The 19,595-nt window shown below is 42.2% G+C and overlaps 1 protein-coding gene and 1 pseudogene across 5 annotated transcripts in view; both read right to left on the reverse strand.

Moving 5' to 3' along the window:
• NAV3 (neuron navigator 3) overlaps window positions 1-19,595 on the reverse strand; it is a 314,982-nt gene that overhangs the window by 139,885 nt on the left and 155,502 nt on the right. For all 4 annotated transcript variants that reach the window (XM_081125420.1, XM_081125419.1, XM_081125418.1 and 1 more), the window contains exons 10-11: window positions 8,295-8,403; window positions 7,230-7,613 (exon numbers count right to left, since the gene is read on the reverse strand). In XM_081125420.1, coding sequence (XP_080981546.1) covers window positions 7,230-7,613; window positions 8,295-8,403 — 493 coding nt within the window. The remainder of the gene's footprint in view (window positions 1-7,229; window positions 7,614-8,294; window positions 8,404-19,595) is intronic.
• LOC308553574 (transcription elongation factor A protein 3 pseudogene) lies at window positions 8,984-10,008 on the reverse strand (annotated as a pseudogene). The gene has a single exon. The product of its transcript is annotated as a transcription elongation factor A protein 3 pseudogene (transcript).

Genomic DNA, 19,595 nt, shown 5'->3' on the forward strand with positions numbered 1-19,595 from the left:
GGGAAACAGAAAATGTATAAGGCCAAGCAGGTAAAAATCACCAGAGGAAGTTTTCATACAGGATGTGTGATTTTTACTTAGTTTATTTAGATGCTAAATTTGAATTACTGGTAAACATAAAACATGTGGACCACTGATGTTTATTTCAATGGACTCATTTGTTGAACCCTCCAAGACTTCACTGGAAAGACTGATAAGGAACAAAGGTGGAGAACAGAAGTCTGAATTGGGTTTCCACTGAGGCATGAAATAAGTAGAAAGGACAATGGGTGTAATTTTTTTTTTTTCTTAGTAAATTCAGAAGAGACCGGCCAGCTCTCACCAAAGCAGTTTCCCCTTCCTCCTGGGCACACAGCTGAACCATATTTCCTCGTCTGCCTACAGTTAGATGTGGCCTTCTGGACGAGGGACTGTGGGTAGAAGTCATATGCACCACTTCCCGGCCTGGTACGTATGAAATATTCTTCCTCTCTTTGCCACCTGCCTGTTGAATATTAATGCCCAGGGGGACACAGGAAACCTGGCCGGATAAAACCAGAATTACCTATCACCCATCCTTGTCTGTGAAAGACTATATGGTGCAATTCCACAACTGAAGGTCAGAAACCCCAGTGAGGGTTTTATGCAAAGGAGAAATGAACTTTGTGTGAAGTTACTGAGATCTTGAGAGTCCTCTGTTACAGAAGTTAGTGTTAACCAATAAGCTAGAGTCCTGGAAAATACAAAATGTTTCTGAGTATAGGTATGCCTGTAATATACACTATTATATGCAGAAATCAGTTGTTTAAAAATTTCCTTAAAAAACTACTTATCTAAGGATGTATACACACATTTACATACATATGTCTACGTATTACTATTCATTTATTGAATAAAGGAGCACATAAAAAAATATAAAAACACTAGCATGTAAATCACATGTGGGAAGGCAATGTATCTAATTATTAACCAATGCCTAGAATGTTGCTTGACACATAGGATGAACTCAGGAAAATTTTTCGGTACATACATACACACATAAGCGCCTCATCCCTCCCCTCTCTCTCTCTGTTCTTTCCCACGAATCCTCATGTCTCCCATAATTTCTACTATCTACTGTATGAGATCACACCCTCCCTTATATCCCGAGCCTGGGTATTGCTTTTGCTTTACATTACTTTTGCTTTATCACCCTGTAACTGCGCAGAAACCTTATTTTCTTCAATCTGGCCTTTTATTTTTATTTTTTTCCCTTTGACCCAAACTGGCCTCACCTAGCGCCCTGACTCACCCCCCTCTCTCCCCTGCTTAATCATTAAGCCCTCCAGACAATGAGGTTCTGGTCGGCATCCAGTAGTCTAAGAAACAAGGTCCTGGTTCTACCAACTACTGGGACAGAGTTTTCAATCAAACTAAACATAATACCTTGTCCTCAGTTGTATTTTAGCTCTGGACCCAGGAAAGTGGAAAGATCCCACAGAACAAATCCTTGTGAAGCTGAACAGAGTAACAACAGGGCTGACATCAGGACCAAAAGCAATGATCAATTACCCGCTACCTTCACACCAACCAATCAGTGGAGATCACCACCCTAACTCTACTAGTCACCATGTTTAATGATTTTTTCCCTGTATAACCCAACCCCTGGAAGCCACTGGGGAGCCAGGCCTTTGAGCATGAGCTGCCTCTGACTCCAGGCATGGCTCCATCTCCTTAATAAATCCTTATTTTTTGGCTGCAAACTCCTGTTCATGTTTTATTGGGCTTTGATGCACACAGTCGAGTAACACCCCTGTCTCCAACTCTGCATTTTTAACTCTGTACTTATCATCTCCTCTCTTTGCTTTCTCACCAAAATAAAAATATAGCAAGCTCTCTCTGTGCTTATTTTCCCTACTGGTATCATTTTCTATCTCCTGTGCTTATAAAATGGGCATCTTGTCTGAATTATCTTTCTCTCTTACACCCTCTTGAGCAGCCCATCATTGTGTCTGTAAATTTTTCCTTTGCGGTACCTCCCATATCAATTCTCCCCCAACCCTTCATCCCACATTTCTGGCCTTATGACTCTGGACACGAATTCTTGCAATAGTACCTGAAATCTGTCCCCAGAGCTTCTTCCCTCAATCCATCTTGCAGATTTCCCCTAAACTGGTCTTTCAAAACCCATCATCGATTGAGAAACAAGATGGCGCGTAGGTAACAGCTGCACCGGCCTCCCGCAACCACATCAAAATTCCAACTAAAATACAGAACCACCATCCCTCAGAGCCTCCTGAGATCTGGCTGCACAGAAGCCCCACAACCAGGGAGCTGAAGGAGCATCGAGACCGGGAGGAGGGGCGGAGACGCGGGCGGATCGGGGCTGAATCCTGGAGACTCGGCCGGGGGCCCACACCCGGTGCCGCGGTTTAAAATCAGGAGGGAATCTCGGCGGTGGGAGTTTCCCGGAGGAGGGAGGGGTCCCAGCCCCACATCAGGCCCCCAGCCCAGGGCTCCAGGGCCAGGAAGAGACGTCCCCACAACTCCGGGCTATGAAACCAGCGGGGACTGTCGCTGAGGGTCGCAGAGGCTGCGGGAGCCCCAGCAGCTCCTCTAAAGGCCCCGCACGGACTCACTCGGACGCTCCCTCTGAGCCCAGCGCCGGGCAGCAGCCGGAAAGGACCTGGGACCCTCGGGGAGGAACTAACCTGCCTGAAGTTGGGGCGAGAGCTGGAGGGGTGGCTTCCTCTCAAGCAGAAGAGGTGGCAGAAGCCACTGCTCCTTTGGCGAGTCCTCCCCGCACACAGCCGGCAGGCAGGCGCCATGTTTGAATCGCCAGCACCTGACTCACACCTTTGGCCCCGCCCCGTGATTCCCGGAGGCCCCGCCCCTCCCCACCTGCAGCTCATCCAGGCCATTTCCAGGGGCTTTTCTGTGCATGTGGCCTCTTGAGCCTCATGCTTAGGGCTTTCCTAAAATCTCTCACACAAGCAGCAGCGGGCCCCATATGGCTTGATAAGTGGTCTCAGGCCTGGCACTAGCGGCAACTGCATTGGTTCATGGCTTGGCCTCTCCTGGACACCTCCAAGCCCAGCACAAGTAGCAGCCAACTACGGTTTGCTGTGTAGCTCATGCTGGGTGGCCCTGGGCAAGGCACTGGCACAGGCTGACTTTTTACCTCCCAGGAGACCCCAGAGACAGTGGACCTGGTGGTCAGACTTGACCACGCTGGATTATAACCCAACCACATCCACGAGTGACACTCAAGGGGCACACTTGGTGAACACCAAAGCTCCGCTGAAGTAAATCCTGCTCCATAGCGGTGTCTCCAGCACAGCAGCTCTTTGGCTATAGTTGCAGCTGGTCCTCACAGCCGACTGGTCTGGGGGTCAGTTCCTCCCAGGAGCACCAACAGCAACCAAGGCTCAACTACAACAGGACAGTGCACACAGCCCACACAGGGGAGCATCTAGAAGGCCCAGCTAAGGTGACTGGGGAGGCTGAACCACTGGACCCTACAGGACACCTATTACACAAAGCCACTCTGCAAATTCCAGGAGACATAGCAGCTCTACTAATACATAGAAACAAACACCAGGAAGCAGCCAAAATGTGGATGCAAAGAAACATGTCACAAAGGAAAGAACAGAAGAAATCTCTAAAAGAGGAACTAAATGAAATAAATCCAAGCAAGCTAAGAGATACAGAATTCAGAATAATGGTTATAAGGATGCTCAAGGATATTAGTAAGAGTATGACGAAAATAATTGAGAAAACCAATGACATAATAAAGTACCAATTTGAAATGAAGGCTACACAAACTGAAATGAAGAATAATTTACAGGGAATCAACAGTAGAGTAGAGCACGCTGAGATTCAAATCAGCAATTTGGAACATAAAGAAACAAAAATCACCCAACCAGAAGAGCAAAAAGGAAAAAGAATCCAGAAATATGAAGATAGCATAAGGAGCCTCTGGGACAACTTCAAGAGGCCCAACATTCATATTATTGGGGTGCCAGAAGGGGAAGACAGAGACCAAGAAATTGAAAACCTATTTGAAAAAATAATTACAGAAAACTTCCCCTACCTGGGGAAAGAAATAGACTTACAAGTCCAGGAAGTACAGAGGGTTCCAAACAAGAGGAACCCAAAGAGGCCCACAGCAAGACACATCATAATTAAAATGCCAAAGGTTAAAGACAAAGAGAGAATCTTAAAAGCAGCAAGAGAAAAGCAATTAGTTACCTACAAGGGAGCACCCATATGACTGTCAGCTGATTTCTCAACAGAAACTTTGCAGGCCAGAAGGGAGTGGCAAGAAATATTCAAAGTGTTGAAAAACATGGAGCTACAACCAAGATTACTCTACCCAGCAAAGCTATCATTTAGAATTGAAGGTCAGATAAGGAGCTTCTCAGACAAGGAAATGTTAAAGGAGTTCATCACCAAACCAGCACTACAGGAAATGTTGAAGGGTCTTCTTTAACAAGAAGCTAATGAACCAAAGAATCTGATGAACTAAATAAATCCAGAGACATTGGTTGACACATGTAACAGACGATCATATTTCAGAGGAAAGAGGGAAGGGGGGTGGAGGGTGGGAAGAGATTAACCAAAGAAATTATATGCATATATGCATAATCCATGGACACAGACAATGATGGGGTGAAGGCCTGGGGGGGGAGTGGGAACGAGGTGGAGGGGGTCAGTTGGGGGGGAAAAATGGGACACCTGTAATACTTTCAACAATAAAGATCAATTAAAACAAAACAAAACATTATCACCCTATGTGTTGTTACTATTAGGGACTCTTCTCTAAGACACAGTACTTTCCATCACTCATAGTACATAGTTTAAACCTCTTACCTTAAAATTCTTGAAGCCTGACCCAGTAGCCCCTATCTCTCAAATCTTATCTTTAAATATTCAGATTCTATGAATCTCAATTCAAGGAAAGGTAATTGCATGTCATCTAATCCAACTGTCCCTCTGCTTTGATAATTATATTTTAGTAAAGGTTGCTGTATATGAAATTCCATATTTACGAATTTGGCTCCTCGCTGAAATTTTAGCCCCCAAATCAGTACTTGCAGCATGTTCGTGTCATTCATGGACATGCTCAGAGCAGCGAGACCTGTGAGCTGCCCATGTGGACATTTCCAACTGAGGTTGAATAAGGTGACATTATGCTTCTTGTTTCAGCTCTCCTACTATAAGTAATTGTCCTTTTCACAGTCTATTTAGAGCTACCTTTTTTCACATTTTTGTGCCTCTGTTGGAGATTTTGCTGTTTAAAATGGCCCCTCAGTGTAATGCTGAAGAGTTTGTCTTGTGTTCCCAACTGCAAGAAGGCTGTGATGTGTCTTACAGAAAAATGTGTTAGATAAGCTTTACTCGGGCATGAGTTACAGTGCTACTGGTGTGAGTTCAATGTTGATTAATCAACAGATATACAGTAAATAATAAAGAAGGTATCTTTCAACTGAAATACATATGAAACAATATTATATATTGATCCCTTAATGAAAATGTTATAACCAAACACTCAAAGGAAAATAAATTTGTATTTCCACCAGGGGAATGATTCAGCATTCACTAATTCAGTGTTTGTGGTGACTGTACAGAACATAACTACCGTAAGTATTGAGACTGACCACGTATGTGTGTGTGAGTATGCAGATACATATATATATATGAATTATTTAAATATATGTGTATATTTATGTATATAATTAAATCTTCATCCAGTGGTGGATATAAAAAGTGCATACACATATATGCCCTCATTTAAAGAAATAGGGAAAGAAAAGAGAGAAGAGTATTAGAGGGAGAGAGGAAAGAAGGGAGTGACAGAGTTTGAGCTTTGTACCATTTTGTGGATTATTTCCCTCATTCCAAACAATTTTGTCGAGATTCTGCAATGTTATCCTTTTTACAGGTGACAAAAATGAATTTGGATAAATTAAGCTCCTAAGGAGTCCACAGATAGCAAGCAGTAGAAAGGGATTTAAATTAGGAACTCTCACTCCGGTGACAACTCAATTATTTTCTACCTTAATTGACCATAATCTGTGTCCCTAATTATAAATCGTTAGAAACGCAGGGAAAGCGGCTACCAGGAATGGACTGGCAGGTATCAGGATAAGAGAGGAGAGATATAAATCTGATTAAACTCTCTTTTGTATGTTTTAGGTCTTGTCACCTTTCAAACAAGCTTTTCATGAATGAAGTCAGGAAGGGTTAGTCACGTAGAAAATGATTTCTGACACTGGTCCTCTCAGATGTAAAAGGGCAAAAATTAGGTCAAAACATGAAAAAATATAGATAAGGTTAATTGGGAAGCTTTTCCTTGCATTACAGAGCCTGGGTCTTGAAGTCAGGCTCACCTGAATTCTAATGCAAGCCTGCTCTTTCCTTAGCACATACAACTGGGGCCAGTTAGGATTAATTTCCCTATCTATAAAACAGGTACAAAAATACCTCATAAGGGATTGTGGTGGGAGATTAAATGAATCAGAATCTTTAACACACTTAACAACAGTGTAATAGTTAACAGAAAGTATTCAAAAGGGCAATTACAACTGTTAATAAAAGTGGTTTTAATAGAACTATCCTATTGCCTCCACTGAGGTTCACCCTCAGATTGAACTAAATATTCCAAATTGCCAAAATACTTTAAGAGTTTTATAATCACAACATTTTTTGAAATCTAATAGGAAACAGAAGGAAAACAGGGACTAAAAGAAGCAAATCTGATATCACACAAGGAACTGATGGAAACATTCAACTCTAAAATGATTTTCCCTCAAGTTAGATTGGAGGTGCAGAATTTAAGAATGCTAAAGAATACTTGTTCCTCAAAGCAGTTACAGGCAACTTTGACAAGCCAAAAGAAAAAAATAAAATAAATTAAAAAATCAAGCAGCTGAGCAAAATTCCTCCTGTCTCCTTCCCATGTCCTTCACTACAAAATCTGTTATTTAAGCATGTGAGAAATCACTCTGAAAAACACAGGGCATGAGTTTCTCTGAACTAACAATAGAAAAAATTAATGACTTAGAATGAAAAGATTGTATAGAAATTTTAGATATCTTACTTTTCATGAATGAGAAGAAAGGACCTGAATATCCCAACACCTTAGATTTCTCACATTTTCTAATGACTTTGAACTAAACTTATACGCTCTTTTATAACCAATGTGTCTTCCTAGACCACGTTTCTTCTTCACGTAATTCTGTTAGAAAGCAGTGCCCAGTGTCACTTACCCACTGTTGATGTCATCCGTCCTGAGACTTTTCCCCAGGATATCTCCATCGCTCATATATCCACCCACATCAACTTCAGAGGTCATGTCCAGGTCACTGCTTGCTTTCTCACTCATGTCAATTTGTGACATGTTTCCCAGCCGAGAGACAGCAGCTCGACGGAGAGGCGTTGTGTACATGAACCTGGAGGGGTCCGTGTGGATGAACCGACTGGTACTGCTGCGAGGGTAGCCAGCACCCAGGGAGGGAGCATCTCCAGCCTGCAGCCGGGGACACGCCTGGCCCAACCTCCAGGTCATAGGGGTGGGTCGGCTTGTCAAGTTGGGTATGGTCCTCCCATTCACTTCCGTTGTCACAGTGCTGTCAAATGTTGTCTCCAGGGTGCTGTCAAATAAAATAGAGACATAACTGTACCCTGGTTCACGTGGAGCCACTGACCAAGAATGCACAAGACCGGAAAAGCTGGAATTAAGAGTCATTTCTTAGAAGAATATCATTTTCATGAGAGCCAAATTACACATTCATGAGGAGATTCTAAACAGCTCTGCAGGTGTTAAATTGTAGGAAAGGGCATTCGTTAGCAGTTTTTTTTCCATTTTTGCTTTCAAAAGGAAGAGCATGATTACAGTTTAGATTAAACAAAACATTGTTTCCCATTCTCAACAACCATTCAATTTACCTTACTGCAGCCTTCCCAGAACTATTCTGGAAGTTAGCTACAAGGATGTTTGAAAGTCTCTCTACACTCCTCCTCAGATGCATTTCAACAGCAACTTCCCCAACTGCTCTTTAAGGCAGGCCTGGAAGGCTACTCTGTAGTGATGGTGGTACTTTCAGTAGCTAATTCAGTTTGAACGGGAAATTACACTGAAAAAAGGGTGGACAGGAGGAAAAAAGTCCCGGTGTATGTCCTGGTGAAGTAACCAGTTGATTGTCATGAAATATTTGAGTGAGAAAATAGTAAAGGAAAACTAAAGTTCCTTCTCTATCATTATAAGAAGTTAAGTGCCTGATTGTATTTTTTGTCTTTACTGGCCCCAAAATATGCAGAATTGAGGAAAAAACCTGTGGCTTATCTGGGTCCCACGAAGACTGGACATGGTCTCTTCTAAATTCTGCCTCAAATCTGCTATGTTTTTCACTGTTCGCATTCTTCTTGTTTCAGGGTCTTCACCTAGAATAGTAACTCACTTGTTATTCATGTCATTTACTGTCCCGAGAATAATTACATACATATATAAGTAATATAAACTATTTTCTTTAAAAGTAAAATGATAGCTGGGAAATTCCAAACAAATATTATCACCTAAAAATTATAATTCTTCTTTCTACAACTAAAATGTGAATAGAAACAAATATAATGTTACAAGTAATCATCTGAAGTGGTGATAATATAATAATACTTTGTAGGTCTATGACCTTAATCATTGCAAAATGAGAGAGTCATTTGGAGATACACTGTATACTACTCCATGTTACTGAGCTTAATTTGAAAATGTGAAATCATTTGGACTCAATTAATTATCTCCATAATTACCTGTTTCTAAGTGTACTCAGAATAGACGAGATAAAGTTGCCTTATGTATCAAGTATACATTTGGACTCTGAGATAAGATAATAGGATGGAGGCCTTTTCTTATAGGAGCAGTATCTTTTTTTCTCTTCATTTTGTTTTTTCCTCCAATTAGTATGACTTAGTGCTTTCTCTTTGTTCTTCCTCACTTTGCTCACTAAAATCCTGGCTGGCAGTTCTATCAGTGGAACTTCCAAAGACTGCCGCATTCCTTGCATAAGGCAAAGGTAGTCATGGGTTCATCTGGGCTGTGTCTGCCCCTCGTCATAGCTACAATTCTTCTTGCATTTGCTGCACTGGAAGAGGTCAGTGTTGGTGCCGCCTGTCTTGGCCAACTGGTGTTCACAGATAGCCTCCTGAGCCATGGCAACCTCAACTTCCTCGGCTCATCACTGACCATTTTCGCTGCTGTCATCTTGGCAACAAGGCTGGCAGAGATGTCCCGGCTGAGCATGGTCTGCTGCAGGGGGTTCCTGGGGCCATTGAGGTTGCTGATTTGGCTGTGCACATGCTTCTGGTAATTCATGTCTGAGCTCTTGAGCTCCTGTTAGACACGATATTCGATTTCTGATGCCATCTTGCCACAGTTGACTCCATAGTCCTTGTAATATTATCTGCCTTCAAGGCCGCTGAGAGCATCTCCACACACTTGTCCAGGACAGAGTCCCCATGAGACAGCAGGGTGCCAAGAGGCAGATGGAGGAAGCAAAGGTGGAGCTCAAGGACTGTTGGGTGTTTTGGGAGGGGACTCCACTTTTGAGGTGCTGCTGTTTTATCTTCCCATCGATGGCTATTTTTGGAGAGGAGGTGGCAGAGCACATAGAATCCACAGGGTCTCCACTGTCTTTGGGCTCTTCCCTCATTTTCCCCTGGGAGGAGAAAGGCCTGCCTCTGGCTTCCAACTGGAACAGTCAAACCCTTTTCTTTCTTCTTGGCTTTTTCTCTTTTCTTTCCTTTTTCTCCTTTGGGGAACCCAGAGGAGTCCAGCAGCTGCTTCCCGTTTTTGATGAGGAATTTGGCCAAGGACACTCCTCCTTATCTGGGCAGTGTTTTCAGCACTCTAATCCTGGTTGTCTGGGGCAGCTGGATGGACAGCTGGCAGCTGCTCTGCTTCTTGGGAAGGTGGAGGGCTTCTTCCCTACTCATGCTGGCTACCACCTTCTCCAGCTGCGCGGCGATCCTCAGCAGCCCCGCTGCCTGGCCCATGATGGCCCACAAAGCCCAGCGGGGTGAGGGGCGCAGGGGCAGTAACTAGGGCTCAGGGGTGGGAGGCACAGAGGCGGAAGGCGTGCAACCCGGGCCAAAGCCGTACCTGTTTAAGTCTTGTATTCTGTTAGACTCACGGGCCAAGACTCACAGCATTGGGTAGTTGTATTTTTAATTATGTCTCTACTTTCTACAGGGAACAAAACACCCTCCCATATGTTGCACTCGAATTCTAGTAAAGTGCTAAGCATCTAAACCGAGAATGTGCCATAATGCAGGTGAACAAACAGCTCCACCACAGTGACAGATGCTAGCCTTTTACAACCACTACTGTCATTTGAGGGCAGAGGTGCCATTAAACCGTTCTGTTTATGGCCAAGTAACACTTCCCAGGCCAGTGGCCATTTGAAGCTGATGTGTCTGGACAAGAATAACATGGCAACAGGGTAGAAAAAACAGTTTTCATTCTGTTTAATTTAGGCTCAAGAAGATGTCCAATGATGAGAAATTTTAATAAGAAAGAAGAAAAGAAGGAAGGAAGCAGTTGGATGATGGATGGATTAAGGGGAGGCAAGGTAAAAGGAAGGAAATAGAAAAGTGATGGAAGGAAAAGAAAAAGAGAAGGAAGAGTGGAGTTAGGAAATAGCATGTGTTAAATTCCACTGTGGAAACTGTCATAGAGAAATTCAAGATGCATATCTATGATCTGTGTTAAGAGCACGGGTAGATATTCAACCTGTTAATTGACTTCCACAGTACTCATGCCAAATGTTTCAGAACACACAACAAATGCACACATCTAACATTTATAATTTAATCATTCGCAGAGTTGGTGAGGATTTCAGAGATTGTCTCGCTGTATCTTTTAGCGGATGAATGAACTCATTTATGTCTCACTTTGGAGAAGGCCTCGTGCTTCTTCCTTTCCAGTTAAAGATGTCTCCTTCCAATATTAGACATGTTTCACTGTGAAAACATTTCTAAGGATGAGTAATAATTTGCCTCCCTTTAACCTTCACCCAGGGTCCCAGCGGCACTGAAACCAACTGAATATTTTGAGTGACTACCATGGCAGTCACTCACATACTGGAAGACAGCAACTGCTAATTCTCCTACTTTCTTTTTTAAAAAATATCTTTATTGATTTCAGAGAGAGGAAGGGGGAGAGAGAGAGATAAAAACATCAATGATGAGAGAGTCATCGATCGAGCCCGCAACCGGCGCATGTGCCCTGAGAGGGAATCGAACCCTGATCGCGAATCGAACCCTGATCGCTTGGATCCCTGATCACTCAACTGCTGAGCCACGCCCGGCCGGGCTAATTCTCCTATTTTCTTCTTCACCCAAATATTACTACATTGTTCATTATTCCTCCTTCGGGATGGTTGCCAAGACAACCACCATTCTGCTGACGGTCTATAAATCTCTTCCTTTCAATTTACACATTATTCCAATGGTTAAAATATGCTTAATAATAGCATTATTATTTGAAAACATAGAAAGTATTGAAAAACTTCCCTAAGGTAAATATATTAAGAGATAGTAAACCCCATGCTGTGTCCTCACACGCACGGCATAAACTTTCCCTGCACTGGTTCAAGTCACACAGTCTCTAACCTTATAGATCAACGTTCTTTTAAATGCAGAACTCGAACCACATTCTCCCTGGAAACTCTTTCCATCCTTCCCTTCATAAAAATAACACAGCATATTGGAGAAATGGCTGGAAAGCAGTCTACCTTCTACTGCCTAATAACCTGGCAGAACCCTGAAGAAAAAGGAGGGTTTTGTAAGGAAAGTCTTAAAGGGCAGAAAGAGAACGTCATTACAGTCAAAGGAGAGACAGGGGAAGAAGGTCTTGTACTCAAAGTGGACACAAGAAACAGTGAAGAGACAAATTGGGAGAAGCGCCAAAGCCAATATTCGTAAGATGTCACAGGGTATGGAAGCCTTTGATTCTCAGTGAGGGTGAGAGGAGGAGTCTTAGAGGAGGAGGGTACTGAGAGCACCCTTTTTGGAGGGGGCGGGGGTGCTAGTGTTGACCTTACACAAGTTCCTGGCATATGCCTCTCCCCCTGATACCCTTCCTTCTGGGGGAACTTTTAAGTGATCTCAACCACTTGCCAACTGGCATAATATTAATAACATTGATATTTGAATTATTTTCAATATCTGTTTTGCATAAATTTTAAGAACAGTGTATTTTAAGATATTCCCTTTTACTAAATCCCCCCCCCCCCATCTTCATCTCTTTAAATTCCCTTCTTCCAACAGGCATCTTAGATCCTTGGAGTCTTCTAGCCGATTCCATTATTTGTTTGCATAGCTTCCCTCAGGTTTCAGAACCATAATCCAGCCCCCCTTTGGTTTTTCTCATCAGGATATCCACTCATGACACTGCACCACTGATAACAATCAGACAAATGGACCTTTTCCTCCCAGCACCTATGGAGCAAAACATAATTGCTGCCTCGTTCATGTCATGAAAGATAATAGCCAAACTAAAATTTATTGCAGTGCATGTTCTCAATGATCTACAAAAGACAAGATGCAATTAAACGCACTTACAAACCCTCTAAGGATTGCTCACATCTGAAATATCCTGTAAATTTTTATCCAAATAATGTCTAGAGAATTGGGGGTGGAGAGGGAATTATAATTAAAAAGGTCTAATGTAAAAGCACAAACAAAATCAATACCTAGTAACAAAAGTTAGCAGAAAATCGCACAGGAAGAATTTACTGTCACAAAAATGTTGTACCCCTCTCACTTCCATAATCTCAAAGCCAAATATTGCTCCTGAAGGAAGCCTCTTAAGTGTCAGACACAGTAGTAAGGGCTTACACATATTTTCCAGAATTGTAAATTCTGCAATTCACTTGGAGTTTGTAGCGTTGGTACAAACTGCTCTCTCATGCTTGTAAGGTCTCCTCTGTGAGTAAGGCACAGGATAGCAGGCTCCATTTGGTGTTTTTGAAATTTTACTTAGTAGCAGACGGACCATTTAATCTATGTGGTCCTGCTCTTATTTTTTAGGCTTTAATTAAACACATTATTATTAACACTGCCAGCACTGTCATCTTTCAACAGGAAGTCAAATTACATATGAATGAGCCTGATTCACAGAGAATTATGTCCTTATACCATCCACATTACAAATGTTACTTCTTAGGGTAGAGCTCCCTGATTTATTTTGAGAAATAACCCTAATTTTGTGGATGACCCCAACAGTGATTTGGATTGAAAATTTTCAGCTCACCAGTTAGCTTTTAAATATACTCCTATAGAGCTATATAGTACAGAACCTCATCTGTCTGATTTTTTAGGATATCCAAGAATAAAGAGTTGAACTCAAGGAACCCAGACTAAAAATTAACTTGGAAGAGGCCATTTTGAGCCAGAAGCAGAACCTAGTCAGCCACGTGGCAGAAATCCTGAAATCCCTGTGGGCAATGGGCTTGCAAATATTCACCAACTCAACCTGCATCATTATTTAGGGAACTGCATTGCAATGCTTCATTATCCTGATATGATTATTCATATCAGAGCTATTTCAATGAACTCTTCCTCCTACTTTCTCATTTGCATTTTCTAGTACTGACATAAGTGGGGAAAAATGGCTTAAAGGGAATAATCCCATAAATACAGTAAATAGATGCTCAATTTAAAAGCCCTGGAATACACAGACTTCTATTGAGAGACTCCCTCTAACAGTAATGCTCCAAGTTATTTGTGCTCAGAAAGGCATGTATCATATATACACCCACCCACAGCATGCTGCACCTTGCAGAGCAACCAACAAATACCATCAGGGGAGGCTCTCTGTTCATATCCTTGAAAATGCTTACATAAGAAGTACTTAGAACGAGATAAACGCTACCATTTTAAAGGCAAAAGATGAATATTATCTGATTTTACAGTTCCAGAGGAGCAGAAAAGGAAAAAGGTTCTTAAGGATTAGGACTCCCTGTCTTGCCTTTGTACTGCATACAGGTCTTTTATGAAGAGCAGCTCATCACAGAAATCACCCACTGTGAAGAAGTAAACCTTCGGCATCTGAGCACCTGGTGGATTCAGATTCAGAAACCACTATTCCCACAACTGTGGAAACATTACCCCATAAAAGCTAAACTAACACTGAAAATGGAGCAATATTTGCTTTTGCTGTCTCTCTAAGCTTTTTGCTTCTAAAGCTGGTTCACTGAGATTCTGGAAAAGCTCATAAAACATCTAACAGGAGGGTCTACATAGAGAATAAAGAGAAACCTGTATTTAGCATCAGTTGTACGAATCAGAAACAAAGAGCTAACTGGTCAGGTTGAATTCTTTCCAACTTAAGGAACCCTATATGAAGTCCTTTGTGAAAACACACATTGGCATAAAATAGGTGTTCGATGGTTTAATAACTTGTGGATTTTTAATAAGGGACATTATGATGTAAATACACATCAGTAAAGCACTGAATTTAGGTATAAAAATTAAAATGTATCTAGTTTAGTTATTCGGGCAAGTGGCAAACTGACAAAGTTTAATCACAGAACTGAAAAATTACTTCAGACATCTTCATATCTAGTTAAAGATAATGTCTGAAGTTACTACTGAGACTCGTGTAATCAAAAGGCCTAGTTTGTAAAGTATAAAAACAGTTCAGTTACCTACATAGCAGTTTACATGTACACACTTAGGACCATTTTTTATTTTTTTCTGCCAAGAACCAAATAAACATGCACATAAAAAAAACCAAAGCCAAAAAGTATGTGAGCAAAGCTGTCAGAAGAGGCCTCTGCATTTCTGAAAGTGTTATTGGGTACCACTAAGGCAGCAGATGAAACACTTACTACACAGAAAATTTACTCATGAGGTTCTTCATTATTCAGTATATATCTGGGGTGAGGTTACCTCAAGGGACGTTGGATAAAAAGGCCCCATTAATGACTAAGTAAAAAACATGTTTGGAGTCATAAAATACTAACGCTTATTTATGGATGTCTAGAATGTACTGGACACCAAGGCCAATAATGCCCAGGACCCACTGCTGCTGTTTACTTCCTCCAAATAGACTTCACAACTAATTACCATAGCTCAGTTTTACAAAGAAAAAAATTTCAAGAAACAAGGAATTTAAAAAATTTTTAGTTAACTATAGCTTAAAAAAAAAAAAAAAAAAATCAGCCGGAAGCATGGAAGATAGATATCTGTCTAATGCAAACGTGCAGCTTCTTAAAATGCCATCTTCATTTTAAGAGCGAGCCTGACTTACCCAAGAAGTCAGTGTAAAGAGCCTGCTCCAGGTCGCCCAGCATGGTCAGGATCACCTCCTGGTCCAGGTGCGCGGTGCCTTCCCGCAGGCAGCTTTCTCCCTCTTCCTCCGCCCAGCTCCTGCTGATGCTGCTGGGCTGGGAGGCCACGTGCTCATCTTCGGACCTGCTGTCCTCGTCGCTCTCACCTTCCAGGCCTTTTCCGCACGACCAGTCCCCGAAGCCCTCGCCGGCCGCCTGGCTGGCAGGCAGGAGGCTCCAGGCCCCTGGGCCGCTGGTGTGGTACAGGGACTGCACGGACCGCGACAGGAACCTGGAGAGTGAGCGCCTCTCCGCATAGTGGGACTCCCTCTGGCTGGCCTTCGCAGCATTTCCAAACCAGTTGGAAATGCGCACAGTGGGTCTCCTCTCCCCTTCGCTGGCGAGGGAAAGATTGGTCAGCGACTTTTGTTTCTGAAGGCAGGATCCCTTCCTCCTTACTTCTTTGCTCTGGAACACAGACAGTTCAGCCGGGCGCTGCATGGTTCTTCTAGCGGTTTCTGCTTTTCAGTGGGACTTCATATTGTCTTTTCGCACCGAGAGGGCAACTGGCCCTTTTGGTTTTAATGAACACGAGCACTTCAATAAAAGCCCAGGCAGGCTCAAACATTCACATGAGATCCTAGAGCCACAGCACAATGAAGTAGCTGGCCGCAATTTAACTTGCTACATCAGCTCTGTAATCAGCAGTACTTACAAATATTTTGCTTGAACATATCTGAAGCAGAAAAGAGTTCACCAAAGACGCTGCTCCAGCTGAAAAGTAGCACAGGAAGCCAACTACGTCTCCCCATCTTCCTCCAATCGCAGGTCTCAGCAGGGCGATGGGTCCACATTTCCACCTCTCTGGCTCCTGTCTTCCCAGTCGTGAGGCAGTGAAGCACCAGCTATGTCTCGCTTCTTTTCCCCCCCCCTCTCCCCAGCCCTTCGCTGATTTAGGTCTGCAGCCCCTGCCTCCAGATGAGCTGCGGGTACAGCACGCACAGCCTCTGCATCAGGGCCCCGTGAGAGCAGGAATCAGGCTGTGCGCCCAGCCCGCACGAGCGCCCGCGTTCAGCATTCCACCTGCATCCGCAGATCTGTGGCTCTTCCCCGCGCTGCAGAGGCTGCTGCCGGCTGCCATGGCAGCACACGCGCTGCTAAATTAAACCGGGGCAGCAGGCGCCCATCAGCCTCCGTGCCACAGGTTTCAAAGCCAGGGCTGAAGGAGGCTGTGCTATTAACCCCACGCACGTTTAAATCGCTCTTGGCCGCCGGGTCTCAGACGCGGACACACTCACTCACAGTACACACGGCACGCGCTCCGACACCGAGAAAGACAGGCTCATTCTCTACAGCTCCCGGCGGCTGAAGCAGGCAGGTCTGCCTTCTGAGTGCTGGGATTTGTGCTGTAAAAGCACAAATCAAATTTAAGAGTGTAAAGGACCTAAAAAACGGAGCGTGACGTTCCGGCTGACAGATAAAGGCTTTAACAGAAAAGACTTTACCTCATCTTTTACAAATTCAAGGGCTTTTCATGCTGAGCTATTTAGGAAAATCCTAATGTGACAATAAAAATCATGATCGCTTTCTGTAGAAAACAGCAAAAAACAAAACAAAAAACACATGCGCAAAAGGTTTTCCCCCCAATATTTTTACTCAAAGCATAAAATGGAAAGTTTATGGCCAAGTACGTAGAACATAAATGATGAGACAAAAACATAAAATGTACATCATATCTTTTGATATTGAATATTTTCCCTAGTCTATTCCATAAATATACTGCAATGTAACCAGATTTTTATTTTTAATATTTTGATAAAAACAGAAAACTAACAAGATATCTTGCATTTATCCTGTACTGTATCACCACCCTGAAATTCTGATTTTAGGTAAACTTTTAAAACACCTACCAATAAAGTAGAGACCATGTATACCACCGAGAGCTAAGGAAATAGTATTTAAAGAAAAAACTTTGAGGTTTTCTGTTCATAAACATTCCTTATTAAAAGGGAAAAAGTGAAGGAATATATAGAAATATTCATGTGTCATTGAAATTGATTTATAAATCCCTATCATTGCCTGAACTAATATGATTAAATTAACATATTTCACCTCAGAAAAATCAACTACTTGAAATGCCCAATCTCTTAATTACATAAATTGCCATTTTAATGTATATTGCCTATACTTTTAAATATGATAACAATCTACTTTGCAAAGTTAATTATTCCTTACGCTCAAGCTCAAGGCACAACATCCCTAGATCCATTTTACGCAGATGCATAAAAAGGAATCAGATGGAAGGAACAGCGATTATTTGTGATAAATTGTTTCAACCAAACAAAACTGTGAATTATAAATACCAATTCTCAATTCTTAGCTCTTTAAAAATAAATTGTATTTATATAAAATGTGTTCAAATAAAATGAAGACACAAATGTCAAATTAGAGAAATGGACAATTACTCTTCTAAAATCATCATTTTGTGAGTATTTTTTTAAGGATCAAAATACTACTGCCTTTTGTATTTCTAGTCAGAACTTTTTTTTCTTCATTTTTAGTTATTGTGAATCAATGAATCGCCAGGTTATGGGACCATCATAAATTTGGTAAAGTTCTAAAACTTCTATTTGTCTGAGAGGTATTACACTAGTTTATTGTCATGTACTCTGAAGTCTTACAGATTCACAACCAGGGGATCCTTATGCTTTAAACATCAAAAAAATTAACTTTCTGCATCTATTAGTAAAAGCAGTAATTATGCCCTCTTTTCATACAAGGGTCCTTGTGTATCGTTCAGCTTAGGCTAGCGGTTCTTAAACTTTAATGTCCAGAACCTCTTGGAGGGCTTATTAAAATGTAGCTTGCTGGGCCTCAGCCCCGCCCCTACTCACTCAGTATGTCTGAAAGGGGCTTGTGATTTTGCTTATCTTACAAATTCCCAGGTGATATAGATATGGCTGGCTCTGGGACTCGTACTGAGAACTATTAGGCTAAGACTAGTGCTTTTCAACTGGGGGTGATTTTTTGTTTTGTTTTTTTTGTTAAATATATCTTTATTGATTTCAGAGAGAGGAAAGTAGAGGGAGAGACAGAGACAGAAACATCATTGATGAGAGAGTCATTGATCGGCTGCCCCTGACTGGGGATTGAGCCCGCAACCCGGGCACGTGCCCTGACCAGGAATCGAACCCCAATCGCCTGGATCCTAGGTCGATGCTCAACCGCTGAGCCATGCCCAGCCGGGCTGGGGGTGATTTTTAACTGACTTCCCCCTAGGGAACCTTCGGCAATATCAGGAGGTTTTTTTGGTTGTCGTATCTGGGGTGTGTGATGCTTCTGACATCTAAATGGCCGAGGCCAAAGATGCTGCTAAATATTCTACAGTGACAGAACCCCCCTTCCCCACAACAAAGAATTATGCAGACTCCAATGTCAACAGAGCAGAGGTTGAGAAATTCTGGTTTAGACTAAGTTATGTTCCATTGACAAACAACTTACACATTTCAGTGGCTTACAAAAAACAAACAAGAAAGATGCACATTAATGTCCATCTTATGTTGGCTGCCCACTTGATCTAGGTAGCCTTTATGCTAAGAGCCAGGCTAAAGGAGCAACTCCAATCAGAAACATGCTGATCTCATGAGAGAGGGAGGAGATGAGCGATGCAAGGATCCAAGCAATGGCTTTTAAAGCTTCTGCTCGGGAATGGCCCATGTCATACTTCCACTCGCATTTCATTGACCAAATCAAATCACATGGTCCATCCTGACTCAGTGGGGCAGGAAATACCTTCCTGCAGGGTCAACCCAGAAAGGGGTTGGCTGAGTCCAATGGAGCAAGTGAGGAGGGGCTGGTTATTTTAACAAAATAACCCTAGTGGAGAAAACATCAAAAGGGTATTTTTGTTTGGCTCTTTAAGATATTGTTGTCAAATTTGTAATTACAGTAGTTTTTTCTCCCCCTGAAAATATAGTAGTCTATAAATTTATCCTGAACAAAAGCAGAGAAGCTACTTACTGTTTCTCTAGAGGAATGTCTCTCTGCTTGCTTTGGGTGTATATTTATACATGAGTGTATTTATACTTATCTGAATTGACACATAAATATATGTTACACAAAGTGAAAGAGGAAGCCTTAATGCATAGGAGACAAATAAGCCCAATCAACACTAAAAATACAAATCACTCTAATTTTACCAAGACCTAAAACAAAATAAAATTTCTATTCTGTTCTGAATTGGAATTCTTTTCAGCTTTTTAGTAAACATAATTATAAAGTGACTAAAAGATCTAAACTGATTTTAAT

The sequence above is a fragment of the Miniopterus schreibersii genome (genome assembly GCF_964146895.1).
Source record: "Miniopterus schreibersii genome assembly, chromosome: 2".
NCBI lineage: Eukaryota > Metazoa > Chordata > Mammalia > Chiroptera > Miniopteridae > Miniopterus > Miniopterus schreibersii.